The 24,640-nt window shown below is 40.0% G+C and overlaps 1 protein-coding gene across 1 annotated transcript in view; it reads right to left on the bottom strand.

Annotated features, from left to right (window-relative positions):
- TOX (thymocyte selection associated high mobility group box) overlaps nucleotides 1-24,640 on the bottom strand; it is a 297,352-nt gene that overhangs the window by 150,140 nt on the left and 122,572 nt on the right. Inside the window, exon 2 of the mRNA XM_029222730.1 lies at nucleotides 2,500-2,565. Coding sequence (XP_029078563.1) covers nucleotides 2,500-2,565 — 66 coding nt within the window. The remainder of the gene's footprint in view (nucleotides 1-2,499; nucleotides 2,566-24,640) is intronic.

Below are 24,640 nucleotides of genomic sequence, written 5' to 3'. Positions count from 1 at the left end.
CGATTACAAAATTATATGCAAAAAAATTTAAGGATTTGTATACACTAGCTTAAGAGGTATAGAATTCACGTAGTAGATAGTGCCAGAGAGCCCTCTGGGACTGTCTAAAAGAATATCATTAATTTTTACAGTGTCCTTCCATTTCTGGAGCCATTCCAGCACTGGCTTTCTATAAAAATCATTTCAAGTTTAGAATCATGCTATTTGCCTGCAGCAACATCACAGGAGCAGTAGTGTGCCATATGCTACTACTTAGCACCTTAGTCTGTTGAGTCCCAAAGCATGTACTGATTTGACAATTGAACAGGAATTAAAATTGTTGAGAGATACTAAGAGGCAAGTTGTCTTGGATTACTCAGCTATGCAGATGTTTCATGTTATGTAGGAAAAAGAACAAAGCTATCTTTTTTCCTGCAGGATGACTAAAATCTTATTTATAGTTGCCGAAAGGGGTAAATTGATTAAAATTCCCAAAAGAATACCAGGTAATGAATTCTTGAATATACCATATTACAGTAAACAAAAGGAATGTCAAGTGTAAAATTTAGCTAAGGCCATTCAACTTACGTAATTTGTGAAGCTTATTCTCTGCCAGAGTGTGTATTATTTTACATTAGTGGAATTTTTGAAATAGCACATTCTAAAAACATTTTCATATGTGCTGCATTATTAAAAAATAGTTTGCTTCAGGCACACAAACCGGCTATATCTTTACAAAGCACATAACGTATCTGGAGCTCTTTCCTCCTTCATGAATTATCACTGGTATTTAAAACATTCTTGGTAACTCGACTTAAATATTAAGAAAAATAATGTTAGTTGTTTGATTTTAGTCAGGGTTTAATATTATTCATTGTACTTGAATTTAAAAATCTAAGTTGTTATAATGTATATGCTTTGAATTTCCAATCCTTTATCCAAAAGTCTTTAAGACGGACATAATGATTCTCTGAAAGGGAGCAGCTGCTTTATAACAGCAATCATTTATTGAGTTTGTGTTTCTACTGTTTCAAACAAATTCAATTAGCCCTTACACTTCAAAACCCTAAAGGCAACAAAGAGATGATACCAGGTTGCTTTAATCTAATAGTAATACTAAACTTGTCAGTACAGTTTTGGGATTGATGGTTGGAAGAAAATTAATAGTAACATTTTTCATTTTTTAATCAAACAGTCCTACTCAGAACTACCTATGGATCCTGCCGGCTACTTAGCTGAATGAATTCAGTTAAGTAAAAATTCTAAATGCAAAGCCCAGCCTTCCAAAGGTATTCTGAGAGTGATAGACTCAGTTGAATGGAAGGAAATGTAGTCCGGATCTTTGAACTTAATGATGACCTTCTCATCTGAACAATATAGTATAGTTTCCAGAACGTCTGCCAGAGAAGGCAGTGATCATAATGACTTCTAAATGCAAAGTTCATGGAGAGGCAGGCCTGCCTCTGTTTTGAGTTAAGCCTGAGACATTTTGTTCTTAGAGAAATTTCAAAGCCCCATAAAGTGCACCCCTGACACATACATTAGATTTAATTCACTGACAAGCATCATGAAGAAAAATCGTTCTATTTTTGTTCCCTATTCCCCCACCTTTCCCAGTTATCAAATCTGTTTGGGCGGATATGAAAACAACTGTTTTCAATGTTTGAGTTTATGCTATAGTTACTGACACATGAAACTCCAAGCTACCATGGTTTTACTCTTCCAGAAAAAAATATGTGCAAGTCCACACAATGCTCCTGTGAACTCTGCCTCACTTTCATTTATTCATTTATTTGTTTTTGCTTACAAGCTTCTTACATATCATATTATAGTGGCCCCCTAGGGCAGTTACCACTTTGCTTCAAACGCCCTCTGTGGATCAAGGGGCCTGGTCTTAAGTATCTAAAAATAAATAGCCAAGCCTCCACGTCTATAAATGTAACCATTTACATTTTCATTGGACTTTTGTTGTCACTTCTCATGATTAAATACCTTGTCAACCGCTCCCAGGGAAATGGATACAAACGTGCCCTTCAAAGGTTTCCCATCACATCGCGGATTTTGGCTTGAAAACAGACATAGAGCACTTTCTGGCCCTGCAATGCTGGAGATCAATGGACCATTTTATTGAAAACTGCCCCAATAATTGATCATTAAAGCTATTTGCGACATGTGTAGCTTATCATGATTAACTCATCTATAGTCAGAAGCTCAAATAACCTGCACCTGTAAAGACTTTATTTCCTAAAGGTAAAACAACTGTTTAGGAAAGATCATGCTGGCAAAACAGCTGCTTGCCGTTCTGGAGAGGAAACAAGGTATTATCTTTCAACAAATGCCAGCTCTGGTGTTTTATCAGCTCGATCTCATTAACTGAAAACAAGGCTTGAATGCTTTGTTTATAAATTATGATTATTCCTGATTGCGGCAGTTACTGATAGTGCTACTCATTTGCAATGCAACTCTTTGAATTTGTTTAATTACAATTTGAAACAAGGCAGAGAAGATTAATTAACCCACCTGGCTGGCTGGCACATAGTCCTGGCTCGGCTCTGTCATGCTCATATACATGTTCTCACCGTCAAACTGCGAATGAAATAATAGTAAACATTCAGCAATCTTGACTGTGTGCATGTTTGTTTTGTTTTGTTTTGTTTTTTTCCACCATCAAACTGGAAAACAGTAGCCATAAAAAAAAAAAAATACTGTGGTTGGAAATACGCAAAATCTGTCACAGCAAGAGAGCCACATCTATTCTTTGATGTTTCTGTTGTCATCTTCCTGACCCTGGATGTCAGTGATTTGGAGTAATTAGTGCTCTAGTAATTACAGCAAGCAAGCAAGAAATGAATGGTTTCCTTTCATCTGCAATCTGTTTTAAAACAAAATGGCTCATTTTGCGTACCACGTATATACATATTGCAGTTCGGCTGTAATGAAGTATTAAGTGGACGGCATGATTTCTGAAAGAAAAGGACAATGGAAAATACACTGAGGCACAGCTCAGTGAATTCTGGGTTTGGCTCTCAAAAATGAAAAAGTGCAGAGTTTTCATAATAGACTGAAATTGGCTTCATCACAATAGCCTTATGATTAAAGAATTTTATAATAATATTTGAAAAGAGCACGTGCCACTACAAGCATGGCTAAGAATGATAATAATAATGGGTAACAATAAAAATATACAGGCTCGATGATTAAATTTTCCTCTCCGAAGTTTTTCAAAGACACAGAATTAATGTGAGTATTACAAACGCATAGAAATCCGTATAGGAATTTAAAAATTAGGAACAAGATGGGAGGAGAAAATTCCTGGGGGCAGTTCGAGTGCAGAGCTGTGGAAGAGTTCAAACAACAACAACAACAGCATACTTTTCATTATTCGGGTTTCTGAAAGCAGTAATCACTCCATTCAAACTTAATCCTCAGCTATCTTTAGTCACTAGATAAACGGGCAAAGCATTTCCCTTTTAGTTAAAAGAAGAATTTTCCCAAGGAAATAATCAAATGGACTATACAGCCAGCTTCAAAGAGCTGAGTCTGAATGCTCTTTCATTGCAGACTAGTTTCAGACACGGGAACTTGAAAATCTGAGAAGTTATTTTTCAAGACACAACAGTGTTCCTGATGGAGATACACGCGCACAGTTCTGTGGATGTACTTTTACGCCACCGGAAAACTGTGTTATAGACATGGCATAAGAGGCCCTGCGAACGCTGGGGACACACCACAGCTTCGGAACTGGCTCTGAACTACAGACAGCAGCAGTCAGTGCCCTGAAGAGTCGCATAAACGTGAGCTGCACAAGTAAAGACCTCCCTAAGGACACTGAAGCACTCATCAAGTTCAAAGAACCGAAGGATTTCCTCACACATCATCCTGCAAATGTATTTCATGTTTTGTGAACAGACTTACCTAAACAGATCTGAAGTCACTCATTGAAAGACGTGGTTGTTCGGACAAATCAGAAATAGCACACCCAGAAAAGAACAGCTGGGCAGTTTGGCTGCTCTGTCATCTGGCATAGGAGCCCTGAGTCCGAGTGACTTACCCAAGGTTGGTTTTCCATCAGTCAGGTGAATGCCTTCAACCCAAAGGTAGTCTAGCCCCAATCGATCCGCCTGTTACTCCTACCGGCTCAAAACCTAACAAAGAGCATCATTTAGCATTTCTCCACCGCCACCCACTGTTGGTTTGTTTATAAATGTTTTTAATGTTAAGATGCCAAAGAACCATTTAAAATATGGGCAGTTTCTCTGACTGTGGCAAACTAAACTGAAGTAGTGAAGTGAATCAAATACTCCACTGCCTATGCATATTCTATAAATGTGTTACTTTCTATTTCATCTTCTCTTACTCATTTTCTAAATCTGGTGTCATTCTCAAGCCAACTAAAGCTTTGAAGTTTTGGTTTTAGTCTATCCAAAGTGTATGCTAATTGAATACATGCAATGTTACTGCTCCTAAGGACTCTTTCCTCAAAAAGTATCAGCGCTTAAGTAACATTGAGCCAAGGCTGAAACAGCATTTTAAATAAAAGATATGTGGCTACAGGGAAAACTATTTTTTTGAGTATATTCTATGTGCCTGTAACCTACCTGTATCTTTACATGTATTAACTGATTTAATTTTCACAACAACAAAGAGTTAAAGTATTATTATTACCTACAAAGGCACAGAGAATCAAAGCTAGAGGCTCGAAATTACACAGCTACTAAAAGGCAGGGCTGGGATTCAAACCCAGGAAACATGACTTTCTAGCACGTGCATGTAACCCCCATAACAAATATAAATATATTCTGAATCATAATGATGAGTAAGCCATCTGAAAATGTCAATATATTATCAAAGCAGAGTGATGACAGTATCTCAATGGCGTTGAGATACTGTACAGAATTTCTATGGTATTGTGAGGCTTTCAAAAAAAACAAGAGTCCCAGTGACCTGGCAATTTAGGAATCAGGCTGGCAGGATATTCCTGGATGCTTTATAATTAAGCCTTAAAACACAGGGAGGTGGTTTGACAGTTAATTTTTTGTTTGTTTGTTTGTTTGTTTTGCGGTACGCGGGCCTCTCACTGTTGTGGCCTCTCCTGTTGCGGAGCACAGGCTCCGGACGCGCAGGCTCAGCGGCCATGGCTCACGGGCCCAGCTGCTCCGCGGCATGTGGGATCTTCCCGGACCAGGGCCCGAACCCGTGTCCCCTGCATCGGCAGGTGGACTCTCAACCACTGCGCCACGAGGGAAGTCCTGACAGTTAATTTTATGTGTCAATTTAGCTGGGCCACAGATATTTGGAAAAATATTCTGGGTGTGTCTGTGAGGGTGTTTTTGGACAAAACTAATTCAAATTGGTAAAATGAATAAAGCAGATTGCCCTCCCTACTGTGGATGGGCCTCATCCGATCAGTTGAAGGTCTGAATAGAACAAAAAGGCTGACTTTCCTGAGAGTAAAAAGGAACTCCTCCTGCCTGACTGCTTGACCTGGGACACCAGTCTTCCTGCCTTCAGACTCCAACTGAAACATCAGCTCTTCTTGGGTCTCAAGCCTGCCAGCTTTTGGACAGGAACTATGCCATTTGTTATTGTTTGAATATTGTTTTTTATGAAGAAAAAACAAACAACTCCTGGGTCTCCAGCTTCCCAAGTACAGATCTTGGGACTTCTCAGCCTCTATAATCATATGAGCCAATTCCTATAATAAATCCTCCCCTCTCTCCACCCCCCTCCTTCTCCCCATGCCTCTGTCTATATATATATATATATATATATATATCAGTATATCTCTGTCTATATATATATCTGTTGGTTCCATTTCTCTGGTGAACTCTACACAGGTGGCTTCTTCTATTACTATCAAGATATTCACAACTCCTCTGAAAGTTTATCTCTGGAGGACCTGAAATGTAGAGACACATAAAGAGATGACCTCTATCTTACACTACTGCCTGCTTTCTAGGGGAGCGGAAGCCACAGTGATTTTGCTGTGAGAGTCTCTGGCCTCACCATGCCCACTTCCTGTGCCCCGGTGCATGTCACATACATCCGCACCTCTTTGTCCAGACTGCCTTCCTTCCCTTTTACTTGTTAAAATGTTTCTTACACCCCTCAGTTGCCTTTAGTCAGGGCTGTCTCTAGCCCCTGGGCGCCCTGTGGTAGCTTTCTGGTTCCAGGCAGGTTTTGTTGCCAGGGGACTAACTCCATGGGGCTGTGAGCTACAAGACAGTACACATCTTGGTTATCTTTAGTGTCTTTATAGCTTAGGGCTGGCATATAAGAAGTCCTCAGGCAATGTCTAATTAACAAAAATTAAACTATATTTGCTTGGTTAAATAGATCATCTTCCTAGAGAAGGCAATGACTTGAGAGGAGGAAGAATATTCAGCTTTTAGAGAATGGTTTGAAGGCTTCTGAAAGGGGAAAATTCATAGTCTTACAGTGGATTAAAACTGGAGCAGAATTAAAATAGGAGCAGAAGCTCTTAACGAAGAAAAAAAAATGTACAGAAATAACCAGGAGACCAATACTTAAATGCTGGAACCTGTCCTTCCTCAAGATTTTTATTCAATTAAAAAACATGTAGATTGACCAAGAATCAAGAGATCTGGCTATAAATTAACTTACGGCCTCTTTTTGAAGAATTTTGAGTTGCCAAACAAAGATAAATGTAGGTCAGAACAATCCTGGTCATTCCCCCTGTGTTTGGACAAAGTCTTGAGCCCAGGGAGAAAAATAAGCCAAGATCCCAATGCTCCAGCCCCACCCTCTCAACCACAGACTGCTTTCAGGTTAATGTCATCCTTGTACTTTTTACAGCTCCACCCAACCACACCCTGGTCCAGGAGCTGGTTCCAGGGATCTCAACAGGCCGTGTGCTGACTCAACGTTCTTAGAATGCACCCTGTGGCTTGGGTTTCTGTCTCGTTGCCATCTGAAGTTGAATTACAGTGCACAGAGTCCTAGAATTTCGGTCTTGGGAAGGTCCCTTGAACGCATCATATCTGAACCCCTCACGTTATGACTGAAGAAACAGACTTTTTACTGGTCATGCAGTACATCTGGGTGTAGAATCAAGGTCTAGATTCCTAGTAGAAGAGTTTTCCACTATGACACAGTGCATCACCCATATACTCCATCACCCATAAAAAGTGAGGGAGCAGACTCTACGGCTACTGTTTTATACTCCATCGCAACTAGTAAGTGGGGGGTCAGATCTCCGATGTTCTGTGTGTGGCTTGTTTGCCTACCCCACAGTCTGGAAGGCACAGTATTTGCGTTATTACACTAAGGACCCCAGTTCCCTTCATCTGGACCACATATTAGATGAACCTTATTCATAATTGTTGTAATAACATGATTTTATTAAAAATAACTAACTTCATTTCCTTACTCCTTACGTTTGTCACAGTTATTCTTAGAAGTCAGCTAAATTTAGGCATTATAACTTTTCAAAATATATCTAAGCATCCTAGGACTTAAAATTTCCATGTATTCTCAATTTAAAACCTGAAGCAAAGTTTGAAGGAATAAATAGGCTGACTTATTTAAATCTAAATGTAAATGGCATCAACTCAGGATTAGCCTTTCTGACCAAGTGCGTTATACTCTTTCTCGTGTTTTGATTTCAAAGCACCAGGGGATGCAATCACATAAAAAGTCATTTATAATCTTCTACTACAGTTTTTAAAAATTGTTTTCAGAGGATATTAACCAAACCCATAATCCCAAAGAGCTTTTCAAACTAGGTAGTTATTATTTCTTCTATTTAAAAACTGAAAGCAGACATCCAACACTGTCTGAACATAGTGAACGAAGAGCAGAAATGAGTAATATTAGGCTCCCCAAACCACTAACACAAGAAAAATCAAAGATAGAATGTGAAGTATAAAGCAATCATTGGCACTGCTATAGGAAATGGGATCTATTTAGGGAAACCATTAGAAGAAAACCAGAAAACTGCTGCTGGGGGAGGATGGGGGGACCTCATGGGATTCATGAAACAGTACCACATTGTATCTCCTGTAAAAGCGAAAACCTTACATTTCTGGGTGTTCTCTGAAGGAATATTGGATACTCTGTTTTTTTTTTTTTTTTTAAAGGAGCTAAAAATGGAAATGTTTATAACAGAGAGTTAATTTGATATTTCTTAGAAGATAATAAATCACTATAAGACAGGGTAATATCGTCAAAGTAAAATGTCCACTTTTTACTGCTTGGCTCAATGTAAGATTAAAAGTCACTTTTTTTTTTTTGGGTAATGAAAGAAATTGCGTAAGTTTGGTCGATGAAAGCAAAGACTTTTGCTGTTTCATGTAGAGCAAAGCATTTTAAAAGCTATAGCATAATGTGAAGGGTGGTAACACGCGCTGAGCACAGCTGTCACCGCTGTTCACACGCCCGCTGTTCACACGCAGAGTAATGTGTAGCCAATAAAAATAGAGCAAGGTGAGCTCCTAGCTTACTACGCATCCTCCATTCTCCAGGAACAAGGTCAGGAGACACTGGAGAGGGAGTATGTGTTTATTTATCTTCCAGCTCCAAGGCTGACTGTGGAAATGTGAGATGGTCTAAGGCAGTCCGCCTCCATGCTGCGCCAGGCTGAAAGAAACGTAGTGAGCACTGGGGCTGGGAAAGCGGCTCGCATGCACTGAAAGGAAACCAGGGAGCACAGCCCATCAACACCCAGAGAAAAGGAAACAACTGCTGTTGGTGCTTTGAATGGATGTGCATTACAACCTGGGGGCACACAGAGCTGAACCAGGAAAGAGAAACCCCTCTCGGTCGGCTCCTGTCACTTGAACTTGAGTGGTAAACACTCTGCGGCAGATCTGAATGGCATGGAGAGGAAATATGATCTGGGCACAGAGTGGCTGCTTGAACACTTGGCCTCTGGAGGAGGAGACAGAGAAAATATCATCCCACTTGGCTATAGTGTCCCAAGTAGAACACTATACCCACCGCTTAGAATCTAGGCTCCATTTGGGAACTGAATTTATATTCTCATCTTTGTCCTAGTGATATATTTATTTGGGGAAGAACTGTATATCATGCTTCTGTTGTTCACTTTAATAACTGACATTTTCAGCAACAGTGCTATGCATTTACCTTGATCCTGTCCTCATAAACGCTGTCCTATACCAAGGCCCAATGGCATGACTCGTACGGTAGCAGCAGTCTCCCTCTGCTGTTAAGGGTACAGCTACAGTGAAATGTGTGTTTGCTTTTTTAAACAACACACCAAACTTATTAACTCAAATGCACTCTGTATTAGTTTAAGTAGTCACACTTAAAAGTCACACTTGATGGCTCCACACTTAAGATAATGATGCCATAATGGTTCAAACGAGTTCTAACCTTTGCAGGCACTTTCTAACCACGTTAAATATATTAAGCCACTTAATTTTTATAACAGTCTTGTAATATGGTGACAACTGTTACTCCCATCTTACAGATGACAAAACTGAGATACAAAGGAGTTAAGTAACCTGGCTGTGATGGATCCAATCACATATTCCCCAGGTCTGCTCAGCCTGCTTGACCCTCAGGCCTTGGCCACTGGCCTTTAATTCCACAGTGCTCATGGTGATAAAGTCGCCAGACCCACCATTCCTGCTGCCACCACAGGTAGAGTCAGAGGTGCCCCAAGCCCACACCAACTGACATCAAGAGGCTCTGCCCCTGGGCCAGAGCCGAAGAGGTTCTGCCTTGCTGAGTCTGTGCAGAAGGGCTGGTAACAGACCCTGAGAGCGTGGGGGAAGTATGGCCGGGTGGAGAGGACTGGCTCCCGGCGGTCCCTGCGGCCTTTGTAGAGAAGTCCCCTGTGCCCCACAAGCAGCGGTGACTGGCTGCAAAGCTACGGCAAGCCTGGAAACACGCGCCTTGTGTTCCGTTCTCCCTGCTTCCCTGCCGTGGTCCCCCTTGCTCTGGATTCCCTGGGCCAGCTCTCCTGGCATTAACATGCGAGCTTTCACCACAGGCTCTGCTTTCTGGGGCACCTGGACCAAGACAATGCCCAGTGAGTGGCCCAAGGTTAGTACGTGACAGCTCTTAACTGCAATGCTACATTTCATGCCGTCTTTATTCTGCTTCTATTATATTATTGAGTCATTAGCTCTATTTTAAATGCCAGTGCAGAGACAGAAACAAATTTATGAAACAGTAAGCAACAGAACTAAGACTTTCCAATACCATGAAAATATCACTCCATTTACTAAAAGCCCTCCACATGGTGTCTGATATCAGAAAATCAGGAGCAATGATTTCTGATTCCATGTAGGAGTTTTGTTTTTCAAATGAATTTCCAAGTAATTTCTGAATTTCTATAAAGCAAAAAGCTGTAAAACTATATACTGTGTAGTTGAAACTCAGTGTAGTTTCAAATGATTGTTTCAGAACATTCCCCTGATGTATCACGTTGTAGACAAGTTTTTCTGAATCCATCTACTAAGAGAACAATTTGAGAAGTACATTCAAGCTTGCTGGCAATCCTTACCTAAGCGCACCATTTCCACATCACATCAGCTCTCACCTCATTTACCACAGTACCTAAATCCTGCATGGACGTGGAATGAAAAGTATGAAAGTCATTATTTTGGGGCGGGGGGTGGCTCTTTTATTTCTGGTATTCCTTTGAAAGCACGGTGAACATTTTCCAGTATCTGACACCTGACACATAGAGAAAAAGGTGAGAATATTTTTCGCACGTCTAGTCTGGAAGAGCACGCTCTATTCTGGGAACCTCAAAACAAGAAAAATGTAAGACTAGAAGTTCAGAGCATTGAGATGGTTCTGAGACTTGAACAACAGATGTAGAAAAAGATTAACAGAGAAGTTACATTTAGACTGGGATGGAAACTTTTTAAAAAGAGTCGAGGACAAACAATTATTGAATAATTTTGAGAGTAAAAGTAGTGGTACCAAATAAAAATACAAATAGGAAGGTACAGAGTTATTAAGATGGAGATTCTCACTTCCCTATTATTATTACTCAGAAAATAACACTGAGACTAAATATAACAACGATGTTACAGGAAGAGACTTCTGGTCATTAAAATCTCCTAATGGTAGGACAGGTGTTGAAATATATTTTGGTATATTCAGGGCAAACCTGACCAATTAGAAATATAAGAAGCTCAGTTTAGATCTACTCCATTTCCTTTTTGAGATCATATATAGCATTTATTTTTTTCAGGCTCCAGAGAGTTTCTGTTTTCTGAATGAAAACATACTGACATTTTGAAGAACTGGATTAAATCTTTCAAGTCATTGAGTATAAATCTGTCCATTAGGAAAGGAAGCAAAGCTCTGTTAGCATGGATCTTTCACTTTAAGGAACTTGAGAAGACACTCAATCCGTTTGTTTTATCAAAAGGAGTATACTTCTTAAATTTTCTTTGAGATCTTCAAATACTATATAGTTATACTTATTTTTTTACATCACCTTCTTTGAAATTTAACCCATGATCCCATGTAACTTTCCCTGCTGACTTACCCACATTTTTATGAAGATGATGGCATAATTTTCCTTGCTTTAGCTTAAGACTTCATGCATAAGATGCGCCCTTCCCAAGGCATGTTCATTACATGTACTTATAGAGTTTCAATTCCTAAGTTTCTTTTTATTGTCTTCATGTTTACAGTAGTTCTAACTAGTCCCCCTCCTCATTCTCCCACTCCAATCTGAATTTTTTTTTTGGTAGCATCCTCCCAAATACTTCATCCTCCTTTTGGACAACATCTTTCTTATAGCATGATATGGTGCCAGAAACATGTCAGATCCGAAACAGGAAGTCTTGTTGCTGGAAACTGCAAGCCTGCTTCCACTCAAAGCCTTATTTATACTGCACGGTGAGAAGAGATTGGTCTCCTTTGTTGTACTTTCTGGAATGGCACCATGTGACGCTCTTTTACTGAAAAATTGAGAGAATATCACCACATGGTACTATCAGGGGTAAACCATCTAGCATGGTCTTGCTGCCATACAGTAAAATGGAATGGTAACCAACACAGTCCCAGATAAAAATGTGGTAATCATTCATTCAACAAATGCTCATTTTCGCACCCACTGTGTGCCAGGCCCCGTTCACAGTGATAGCAGCTAAGCTAACATTTATTTTATACTTACTGTGTGCCAGATGCACACATGCATTCACTCATCAACGCTAATGGGACCAGAGCAGTCACTAGAGGCAGGAAGTGTGTTAGGAAGACCACAGAGTTGAATAATCCAGAGTAGGGTTTGAAACTCATGTTTGCCACTCAATACCTGTGAACTTGGGAAGACGTGGCCTCTATGAGCCTCAGTGGCCCTCTCACAGGATTGTCATGAAGACCATACCTGCTTGGGGAATCGCCTGGCACAAAGTACACGACTAGCTGATTCTCAAAGACAGTCCCTTACCTTTCTGATTACTGCTTGATGACCTAGACCAAGCCAGACGCAGTACATTAAACTAGTCTTCCTTCTTCTCCCCGACTGCTTCAAATCTTTCAATGCTCCCTAAGGTTTTCAAGGGAAATTCCAACTTCCTTAGTTTAGAACACGAGGTCCTTCATGATGAAAACAGCAGTGCCACCTGTTTATGGATGGTGCCCACGCTAAACAGCCAGTGCCAGTGCCATGCCAATGTTAAACATTTTTAACACCACTCCTGTCTACATCTCATGTCACTGATTGATTGTATGGGCGGCAAATCCCTGCCTCTGTTCCTCCGCATCATTCCTTCTGCTTGGAATACCTTTCCACCTCCCACTCCATTAGTTCTCTCTCAATTTTCAAGTAAAAAGATATCAGGGAATTGATCAACCAACCTGGAACACTTCTGAAAAGTGAAGGGAGGTACTTTTACTAAATATGATTGAACATCAGGCATACACTTGGCCTCTCCCAGACAAGAAGTATCTCCCCCCGAAGGTGAGCCTTCTCTGACGTCACTGATGACTTGGGGCCCCTCCTCTGTGCCTCCGTAAGTTTGCTACAGCATCAGATGCTTACTGCAGCTTATATCTCATTGTGCTGCCGCTGTTTCGTGCTACCCCTCTCCTACGCTGGACTATCAACTATTGGAGGGCAGGGACCTTCCTATTTATTTTTCCATCCCCAGTAGTTAGCATATGTCAAGCACACAGTATTTACTAAATAACATTACATGAATGATTAAATAAATTCAGTGCAATATTGTGAGAACTAGAAGCATTTCAGGTATCTCACCATTCTGCTGTTCTGCAGTAGTATTTATTCTATGTGCTTTCATTTCCAAATCAATTTCCATCCATGAAAATAACTGATCCTCCAGGGGCACTGGACAAAAGCTTCTGTAAACCAGATCACACTCCAGTTTTCCATTTCTTCCTATTCCAAAGGGGCCGATTATTTTTTTTTTTTTCAGTCACTCTAGTTTGGATAATGTGAAAAGAAGTTCACTATATGAGCACCTAGATAATAGTGAAAACCTTCATGGCACCAATAGGCAAGCCCAGTTCCAGTAAGCAGACTGTGCCCATGCTGCTCCAGATCAAGCTGGTTTATTTTTTCACACCGACGTCAAGCTGCTGGTGAACACTTTGCTCTCTGAATCATCTCCAAATCTATACCAGCAAGCTAATGAAAAGCCAACTGGATTGGCAGACAAGAGTGCAATTCATTCCTCCCTTTTTCCCATGTGGTTTCTGAGTAATTCAGGGCCTCTTATTCCCTTGCAGGCATGGTAGAATAGGGGCAGAATTTAGGAGAGGTTCTATCATGGACTGGATCTGAAATAAGAAGACCCAAGTAGGACTCCTGGTTCTGACACTTCCTAGCAGACTGGTCTGAGGAATGAGAGTAAGAATTATACTTTCTTCATGCGATTATTTCAGATTCAAATGAGATATGGGGAAGCGTTTGTAAATTGTAAAGCACTAAACATACAATCCCTGTGCTACATTCTGGAAACTACGGTACTTCCCCTCTGATGGCAAGTTTATTTGATTGTTTTCATCATTAAGTGGAAAGATCAACAGGCAGAAAGAGTGCAGAATCAGGCTAAATGTGCCCTAAATTAACCTATGAAGAGGTTTTTAATATGGAAAATGACATGTAGACATTATTTTTTTATCACTATATACAGAAGGGCAGAGTCCTACCTTAAATATTAGGTAAGAGAAAAGCAATGGAGTGGAAAAAAGAAAATAGTAGTGTAATTACCAAATAAATGAAAACTTTGTAGAGCATCATGTGTATGTATGTGCATGTAAATACGTACACTTTTTTACATACGTACATATTTATTTACTGTATGTGTGTATAAAATATTTTTTTCCTGAAATGTTATTTATTTGGTTTTTATTTAAGTTATTTTAAGCTACATAAGGGAGAAGCTATTATGGTTCAATACATTAAAAACTGCTACACAAAACTGCAGGAGAAATTACCTGAAAATGTAGAGGATTACGGAACTCTTTTTTTTTTTTTGCGGTACGCGGGCCTCTCACTGCTGTGGCCTCTCCCGTTGCGGAGCACAGGCTCCGGACGCGCAGGCTCAGCGGCCATGGCTCACGGGCCCAGCCGCTCCGCGGCATGTGGTATCTTCCCGGACCGGGACACGAACCCGTGTCCCCTACATCGGCAGGCGGACTCTCAACCACTGCGCCACCAGGGAAGCCCTGAACTCTTCTTTTAATTCACAGAGAAAATATTACGCTGTCATGGCAGGCTATAACATATCACATTCACTAAAATTGCTTCAGGCAGATTTATTGTCATAAAATGAAGATTTCAGGCAGTTTTTGGCATAAAAATGCAATATTATACTTAAATATTAAATATATAGTAGCATGATATAGGATGATATAGGTTTCCTATTGCATTTTATTTTCCTTAGCTTATTAGCGTCATACATTAAATTATCCGTAAGATAACAACTGCTCATTGTGTTTTACGGAACTATATATAACAATTTTTGTTCTAGTCCGACAATTGCATAACCTAGCTAGATACTTAAGCTGTTTCAGTAATCAGTTAATGTTCCTTATAATGCTCACATCAAAAAAATTATGTAATCTCTACTACTCTGTAACCTATAATTTCACTTTCTGTAAGAAACATTACATTATTAATATCTTTTGCACATTTCACATTTGCTATGAAAAATTCTGGCATAACATATTTTTATAACCATTAAGTAAATTAACATTAATGGTAAATTATGTAGTTTCAGGAATTTTTGTTTGAAATGCCTTCTGAATAGTTCTGAGAGGAACATACGTATTTTAGATACATATATATATATTGAGTCTTGTCTCCAAGAACTCCTTCAACGTTACTTGAGACATTAAACTTGAAACAATTTAAACAAGTATTGAAATAAGAATAGGATGGAAACTAAACATTAAAGCAAATCAAATTATCTACGATGGACTTTAATTTTAAAAGCAGAATGATTTGCTTTTTCTTCAGAGTTAACCCAACTTTTCTCAGAAAGTTCTATTATAGTGCCTACTCCCCATTCCACATAGTTTAGGCAACAAAGCTCTTTGGACACAAGACAGGAAAATATCCCACATCTAATATTTAAAATCCATATCTTACAATATCCCCACTGCATACCATTTTCAGGCAGTGAACCTGCCTTTGTAACAATCCATTCATATCAGTGGTTCCACAAGCTAACAGGGTTTCTCAAAACGTGTACACTTGAACCTTTATGTAAAATTTTAAAACTGTACTTTTTAAAAACAGTACATTTTCACCCTGATTCTTGAAAAGGAAAAGGCTTGTGGATGTGTATTTTTAGGAAAGCCTATGAGGCACCACGCTTTTTACCCATCAGCAGTCACTGAAGACTTTTCAGTCAAACGTTCCTTAAGGTGAGAGGCCGACTTAATGAAGGGTTTCTGTAATGCCAACTACATCAACCATATAGTTTGGCCATTCCATTATTTAGATGGTAATTTAGCATTTCTTTGGATCTTTTTGTATTCAACATTTTGTTTTGATGTTTTTTCAATTGCTTGGTTCATTCTATTTAATAATATCATCATGATAGATATAACACAATGAATGCAACCCGTATCTTCTATGGGAGTAGTTCTCAACTGGGGGAACTCTGCTCTTTCTTGTTACGACTGAGGGGTGCTACTGGCATCCAGGGTGTAAGGGCCAGGGATGCCTCTGTACATCCTGCAGTGCACAGGACAGCCCCAATGTGAACAGTGCTGCTCTTGAGCAACCCTGGTCTATGGAATGGGTTGAGTCTGAGGTTTTGGTAAACTGTGACATGAGAGATAAGATTCACTATGAAATGATTCATTTAAGTAATAAAGGTAACTCAAACCCTAAATCAATTCGTAAGTCTATTTTAAAAAAAAATCATTCAGGTACGGCCTAAATAGTTTGTACAATGCAATATAATTACCCAACTCTTACGGGGCTGATAGCAATATTCCAGGTGCTTTGGGCATGGTGTTCAAAACAACAGGTAAAGAGCCCTCGTCATCCCATGCTTACAATTCTATTACTTCAAAATAAACATACGCCATATCACTTAAACTTTGGAGTTATAATTACTCTAGGTAACTACGGAGTAACAAATTCTTCAAACGACACACGAAAACTGCCACCTGTCATGATTAAAACCCAAAACGTCTAAGAAAAATTAGTGATTTGTTACTTAGGATTCTATTTATCTTTTCATGCACAAAACTAACTATTAGTTTGCAAGATGTTGCATCTTCATTGAAACCATTAATATTCTGAGTAGATGGCAGTATTCATTTTATAAATAAAAATGGAATTTCACCACTGTGTTTCATGCAGTTCTTAAGACAATAATATTCCCACAAGATGTTATCTGTCTAAAAAGGCAGTTCTTTATAATAACACAAAGCAGTTATTGGTACATCTAATTCATAGTATCCATTATTTTTCAAGCAGTCTTCCTGGATATCAAATAGGCATATATATTACTCTTTGAGAGATACATATGCAATATGTGTATATAATATTGTTGGGAGAGTGTAGACGCTATTTACCAAACCCTGTCTTCCCCAAATACTGTTATATTTTAAAACAATATAAAGCCATCTCTTCAGTTTTTCTAAAAAATGAGAGTCTATGACCAGGTTATCTTCTAAAAAAGCAAGAGCAAATAATCTAAAATTAATTAATAAGTCCTCCTAATTTGGTAAGTATTCCATATTTCTTAGGCAGCATGTTTATCCCCCCAATCATAACTTCATTGGTTAATAAAGTTATGAGGTTCATTCACTGGGAATGTGGTGGTTAGGCATTGAGGTAAGTGTCTCAGGGATGTTCAGAGCAGCTAAGGGAAGTCAGCAAGGGATTTTAGATGGCCCCAGGCAATTCACAAAGTAGATGATGTGCCCAGTGGACAACGGGAAGTCAGAAAGGGCAGCCGACAGGGCCACTTCAGTTTGAGTGGAAACAGAAGACACGGCAAGTCAGCAGTGTTCAGGGAAGAACATCTACATTTAGGCAGAACTCTGGGAGGAGTTGGTCTGGGTCCTTTGCATCTTAAAATGGTAGACACTGTGCTGCTGGGGCCGACCTTTCAAAGTGGTTCAGTGACTTTAGTGAAGAGGGCAAGGAGTATGTATGCAAAGTACTCTGATGATCTTAGAGGAAATAAACTACCTGTATGTTTGTAAATATTTAAATACTATTCCCTCCCAGATAGAAAAGTATACATTAATAGACCTGCTTTTTAGAACAGCGTTATCATTTAGCTTCTTAGAAATGAACAAACTTCACTTTCTAGAGCAGTTTTAAGTCCACAGCAGGACCGAGCACGAAGTGCAGAGAGCTCTGACACAGCCCGTCCCCGCACACGCACGCAGCTTTCCCCCAGTTCCGACATCCCTCACCACAGCGGGGCGCTTGTTACAATCGCTGAACCTATGCTGACACGCCATTATCACCCAAGGTCCACAGTTTACATTAGGGCTCGTGCTTGGTGTTGTACATTCTATAATTTTGGACAACTGTGCCATGATATGTATCCACCACTATGGTATTGTACAGAAAAAGAGCTATATTGGTGCCTTTTTTTGTTCCGTATTTTTTGTCTATACAATCAGAGTTAAGAGGATTCTTTTTAGCCAGTACTGCCTCTACCTCCAAAAAAATACTGTTGCTAAAAATAACCCCCCTCGTCTAAGCTTCTACTTGTAGTCCTTACCACACTGAGAATGAATTGGATTTTTCTCAAATTAACATTAGGGAGGAGTATGGAAAATGACACGCCTGTTCAACGCTCTGCTCATTTGACACGGTATCTTTCCAGAAATATCTGTAAGTAGATACAGGATTTTACATGGATTAAAATGTCAGTAGTCGATTTCACAAAGAGGCAATACCACAATTACCGAATTTCTGGGAACATTTCCAACCTTCCCCACCAGTCTTTCTAGGTTGGTGACGAGGAATGCCTGCAAGCGACTAAATTTGTATCATCTGAGCAAAAACCTCCATTTGTGTTTCAGGCTATGTTGATACACAACAGAGCAGAGAACTGGCAATTATCCTATTAATTTGGTGAACGTGGACAGCCACACCAGACATTTCAAACCACCAAATAGAACTTTTTTTTGTCTCAACGATCTACTTTGTTAACCAGATAACTGCCAAGACTCCAACTTTGCTCTGTTCTGGATAAAATTACAATTTCTCTGCATCTCCAGTATCAGCTACTTAAGGGAAATATATGGAGAAATGTATGGATGTAAATGTATGGATATTTTTGCATTGAAGCTGTACTTCTCACTCCATACTGATGATGTAGCGTGAAACACAGAAAGAACATAGATAGTTACGGCTATTTTTATCCTGCTTCTCAAATAGCCAGTATTAAAAAGTATATTAAAAAGCAATACAGCATCATGACTAAGATCAACAGCTTTGGAACCAGCATGCTTGAGTTCTAATGATGGCTCTGCCTCTTACTATATATGTGACCAATGCCTCAGTTTTTCTATCTGTAATATGGGAACATAATAGTGCCCATCTCATGGGTCACTGTGAGGATTAAATGAGTTAGTTCAAATAAACTGCTTAAAATAGAGCTCGGATCATGGCAAGCAATGAATAAATGTAGCTATTATCCTTATCTTAACCTCATCATTAAGATTGGTTAACCCATGAAGGATCTCTGAGGGATAATGAAAATGCCCTAAAACCAGACAACTCAGTAAATTTAATAAAAAATCATTTAATTGTCCATTTAGCACAGGTGAATTTCATGGTAAGTAAAAGGCACCTCAATAAAGCTGTTAAAAAAATGAAACAAAATAAAGATTGTCCAGCCTTATTAACTCAACAGCATTGGGCTCCTGAGCTGTAAAGCCTGAGAGGAAGAATGGAGAAGCACGGTGGGGGGGAAGGAAGAGAGAAAATCTGAGGGACCTACGGCCGGCCTCCCCCTCTCTCCCACTGTGTGAACCGCTTCTTACTACAGTGGGGGAGGGGCTCATCTGCTGTCTTCTGTGCACTGCTTCTCAGCCTGCCCTCCCAGAGCCCACTGTCCAGCACTGGAAGATAACTTTGAAAAAGCCTAAGAGTTACTCCTCTGCTGAGAACGCGCTTTGAGTCTACTCCTAAACCCTCCATTTCCTGCAACCCTGTTACGTAAAATCAAGTACAAACGAACAATACTCAATCACTTTCTCACTTTCATTATCTCACTGACCGATGATCTCAAAACTTTGTTCACTGATTCAATCCTTAATTCAGCATTTATTATGCTACCACCCCTGTGCTCCAAGCATATTCCCAGAAGGTAGAGGGGAAAAAAAGACCAAGATAGTGTGGTCCCTGCCCTCAAGAGCCTCGTAGTTGCTAATGTGGTTTAATCAATCTGGATATGGCCCTCTTTTAAGGCTACGCCCTGTTTCCCAAGTAAAAAAAAATCTTGAACCTTCTCTGAAGCTCCTTCCAGCTTCCTGATGTAGATAATCCTTCTCACTCCCTCATCTCACAGGTCAAGAGGTAGAGATCAGGATTGGTTCCTTCCAGAACATCACTCCACTGCCGCTTTCCACTTGTTCTCTTTTGGAGCCTACATCATCAGCTCATCCCACGTTTTCTCTCTTAATTGTCGTCATCTGCCATTTCCTAGGACACGTCTACTATCTTTCCCTCTGTATTCATTACCTTTGCTGGTTTCAATATCCCTGCTACTGATCTCTTCAAAATTACCATCACTTTTTTCTTGTTGTTATTGCAGTTTTAATGAGTGACTGCACTTCAACTTCCTGTGGGCACTGGTAGCAATGTGGACTTGTCATCATACAGAATGCCTCTATGGATACTGAGTTATAAAATCCCTCGCTCTGACTAGAATTTCTTCCCCTTCCACTTCTTTCGCTTTTTAAATTTCTGAGTCTTCTATCTACTCTTCCAATTACTTTAATAACTCCACCTCCCTCTAATCTTGGTTCCATTGACTCCAAGAAGATGTAGACTAGATTTCAGAGGTGTCCATTTCAAGGAAGCTCTATTACCCCATTTCTTTTGACATCTTTGAGTTTTCCCCCCCTACCTGTCTTACCCTTCCCCAAACTGGGGAAATCCCACTCTCTTGCTTTCCTAGTCTCTGCTTCAGAGCTACATGAAGCTGCTAGAGACGATCATGAAGTTGAATTAATTAATTCCACTATGCACTTGTGTTTTCCAATCTTACCTACACGTTAATTAGCTAAGCCTTTTTTTGAGCAGGGGGAATCATATACCAGGCTGCAATTTTAGAACTTATTCTCAGAATTATATTGGATGGATTGCATTAAGAGAAGCCTGGGGATAGAAGGCCAGTTAGAAGACTAGGCATTTTGGACAAGAGATGATAAGGATGTAGATTAGGACTGAAAGGGTGGGAATGGGTATCTGAGATCTATGATCTGCAGGACTTGGTATGCAAAGGGAAAGAAGTACTCTAAAGATATTTAAATTATGAGATTCAGTGACTAAGGAGCATGAGATGTGTCACTAATAAAAACAGAGGAACAGTTTTAGAAGGAAGACTCGAGCCTTGAATACAGTCATTGTGGGATTCCAACAGGTTTCTCTGATGACTATGGTCAGCAGGGAGTAAAAGGAAAAAGATGGACGTAGGTGGAAACTCTCATTGAGAGTTTCTATCACATTCCCAACCTAGCCTAATCCGAGCTTTTTCCTGAGAATCCTTTAATACTCAATCCCTGATGAGCTCTCCCCGATGGAGACCCTGCTTCCTACTGTAGAGAAAAAGCTACCTGAATAAGCCGCCTCAATTCTCCCCCTCTCCACCTCCAAACTTTTGTTTGAAACCAAATTCTTTCTTCTTTCCTTTTGGTTTCAGAGATACCTTCCCCCCCACCCCTTCTCAAGTACAGACCTCCCCTTGCACTCTCAACTGTATCCTCCTCTGGTATTTGTCCAGTTATTTCTCATCTTTATCACTCCTCTGCCTACAAAACGGCTCAGCTCCTTCTTTATTCTTATAACAAAACAAAACCCAATCAATCAATCAATGGTTCTTTCCGAAACTCAATTACTCCAAGTTACTCATTTATCTCTCTCCTTTCCGTTATCACAAAATGTCTCAGAATAACTTGGTGGGCCTGCTGCATGCTTTTCCTAACCACTTACTCACCTGTCTCTTGAACCCGTGAAGTCTTGGGCTGGCATCTTCACTCCTTACACTGTGTTTCTCCTTCTCTTTCCCTCACTCAGAACTGACAACCAGTCCTTCCCTTTTGGGTCTCTCAGTCTTGGATTTTCGTGCTGATCCCCACAAAAGCCTCTTCTCTGCCCCCACTGCCCTTTCCTTACCCTCGAGTGCCATCGAAGGGGGCGGCTCCCCGAATCCTCTTCTCAGGAACGAGCTCACGTTCAAAGAATCTACTGATTCTCAAATATCTTTTTAGGAATGATTCCTCTGTCTACATCCATCTTTTTACTTTTACTCCCTGATGGCCATTGTCATCAAAGAAGCCTGTCAGAATCCCACACTGACCGTGTTCAAGGCTCACCTCTTCTTCCTTCTAAAACTCTTCCTCTATTTTTTATTAATGGCACATCCACGCTCCTTAATCAACGAATCTCATAATTGAAATATATTTTGGATACTTCTCTCTCCCTTGCATACCAAGTCCTGCCGCAGATTATACATCTCAAATGCCCATTCCCACTGCTTCAATCCTAACCTATGCCCCATCACCTCTTGTCCAGACTGTTGCCATAGTCTTCTAACTGACCTTCTACCACCCAGGCTTCTATTAAAGCATTCCATCCAATACAATTCTGAGAACAGTTTTTAAAATTACACCTTTTTTTTAAATTACAGGCTCTCCCCTGCTCAAAATATGCCCTGGTTTCTCACTGCCAACTGAATAAAATAAAGTCTTCTTATTCTGCTATCCAAGCTTCTACCATCTGCGCTCAGCCCAGTGAAGCTGGAACCACTGCCAACCGGAGCTGCTCCACACGCCCTCTGAGCTCCCCTGTTAACTGCACTGATTCCCGTGACACCTCTGTCTGGAATGTCACCCTGTATCTCCAAATACCTAGATTCAACCATCCTTCTTTTATAGCCTTCCCTGAACCTCAAACCAGAGTGGTATTTATCCCTCCTCTGAATCAGAAAAACCTCCATTAGTACTTCCCTCACACTGATGTCACAGTCTGCATTTGTGCATGTGTCTACTAGCTTGTGAGGTCATCGGGAGTACAGGCTGTGGACTCAAGTCTAGTTCAGTGCCTGTACACACACCACTGCAGAGGGTGGTGGTTCCCATACACGTTGTGCAGAGAATTCCCTACAGGACTTGTTAAAACAGAAACTACTGGACCACCCCCCACCCCCGACCACGTTTTTGAGTCACCTGGTCAGGAAAAGGGTCTGAGAATCTGCGTGTCTAACAAGTTCTCAGGTAATGCTGATGCTGCTGTCCAGGAACCACACTTTAAGAACCACTGGCACAAGAAAACTGAATCCTTCTAGGCTCAAATTTATTTTCTACCTCTTAAATGCCACAAAACTTTGAATAAGTAGACAAATTTTCTGAGCCCCAGGTTCTTCATGAGTAAAAGTGAAATCATGATACCACTAGTTCTACATACATCAAGGATGGTAGTTAAAATCAATCACTAAATATATGTAGAATGCCATATAAATAAATGTCAGATGAATAAAAATAATCAAGCCATCCACCTTGGAAATCCAAATCCATTTTGGTGATACTTTTCTCAGTGCCCCTTTCTTCTTTCTTCAGTGTTTGCTTTTTGGTTGATTCTCCAGTGAAATAATCACCTCCCTTTTCTCCTGTAGAGGTTCATCTGTAAAAACTGCTGAATAAGCCACATGCTACATTCAAGACCAGATGCAGTGAATATATTTCAGAAATTCTCCACTTGGGTCTGTTTGCAAGGTGAACATGGAAGCTATTTGGCCCATCAGTTGAAAAATTCCCTTCAGTGGAAATGAATGACTTGGTTCATTCCATACGTGTCCCTGAAGTTCAGGGCTGGTACTAGGGTGAGGCCAGTTTGCCTCAGGAGAAAAACTTAAAAGAGTGTTAAAGAACTGAGTAGTCAATATAAATAATATTTTAATGCAATATTAAAAAAATTAATGCAAAAAACCCCATGATGACAGGGAACAGCTTCATGACATTGGATTTGGTAATGATTTATTGGGTACGATAACAAAAGCACAGGTAACAACAACAACAAAAATAGATAAATTGGACTACGTCAAAATTTAAAACTTCTGTGCATTAGAGGATACAATCAACAGAATGAAAAGGCAACCCACTGAATGAAAGGAAATATTTGTAAAGCATATATCTCATAAGGGGTTAATAACCAGAATATACAAGGAACTCCTACAACTCAAAACAAAACCCAAACAACCCTGTTAAATTCTGGCAAAGGACTTGAGTAGACCTCCAAAGAAGGTATACAAATGACCAGATGTTCAAAATCACTAATGATCAGAGAAATGCAAATCAAAGCTACAATAAGATACCATTCACACTCGCTAGGATGGCTATTATATTAAAAACACAGAAAATGACAAGTGTTGGCAAGGATGTGGAGAAATTAGAACCGCTGTACACTGCTGGTGGTACAGCTGCCATGGAAAACAATACGGCAGTTCCTCGAGAATTACCATATGATCTAGCAATTCCATTTCTGGGTACATACCCAAAGAATTGAAAGCAGGAATTAGAAGAGATATTTGTACACCCATGTTCAGAGCAGCAGTATTCGTAATAGCCAAAAGGTGGAAGCAAACCGAGTGTCATCAACAGATGAATGGATTAACAAAATGTGGTACATACATATTATGGAATATCCAACCGTGAAAAGGAAAGAAATTCAGACGCATGCTACATGCTACACATGGATGAAACTTAAGGACATTAAGGGAAATATGCCAGTAACAGAAAGATAAACTGCATGACTCCACCTATATTTGGTATCTAAAGTAATCCAACTCACAGAAACAGAAAGCAGAATTGTGTTTGCCAGGGCCTGGGGGAAGGCAGACATTCCCCACCCTTGGTGCTTTACCAGGAATAGACACGATTGAAGTATGCAAGGAGACCTCCCGTTTTTAAAACATCCATTTCTTCTGCTTGTGAGGAAGGGAGAATCTGAGAGGATAGGGGGCCACCTAATAACTCA

The sequence above is a fragment of the Monodon monoceros genome, unplaced genomic scaffold (assembly GCF_005190385.1).
Source record: "Monodon monoceros isolate NGI ecotype Baffin Bay Population unplaced genomic scaffold, NGI_Narwhal_1 Super_Scaffold_14, whole genome shotgun sequence".
In the NCBI taxonomy this organism is placed as follows: Eukaryota; Metazoa; Chordata; class Mammalia; order Artiodactyla; family Monodontidae; genus Monodon; species Monodon monoceros.
This window is presented reverse-complemented; position numbering and strand designations above follow the sequence as displayed.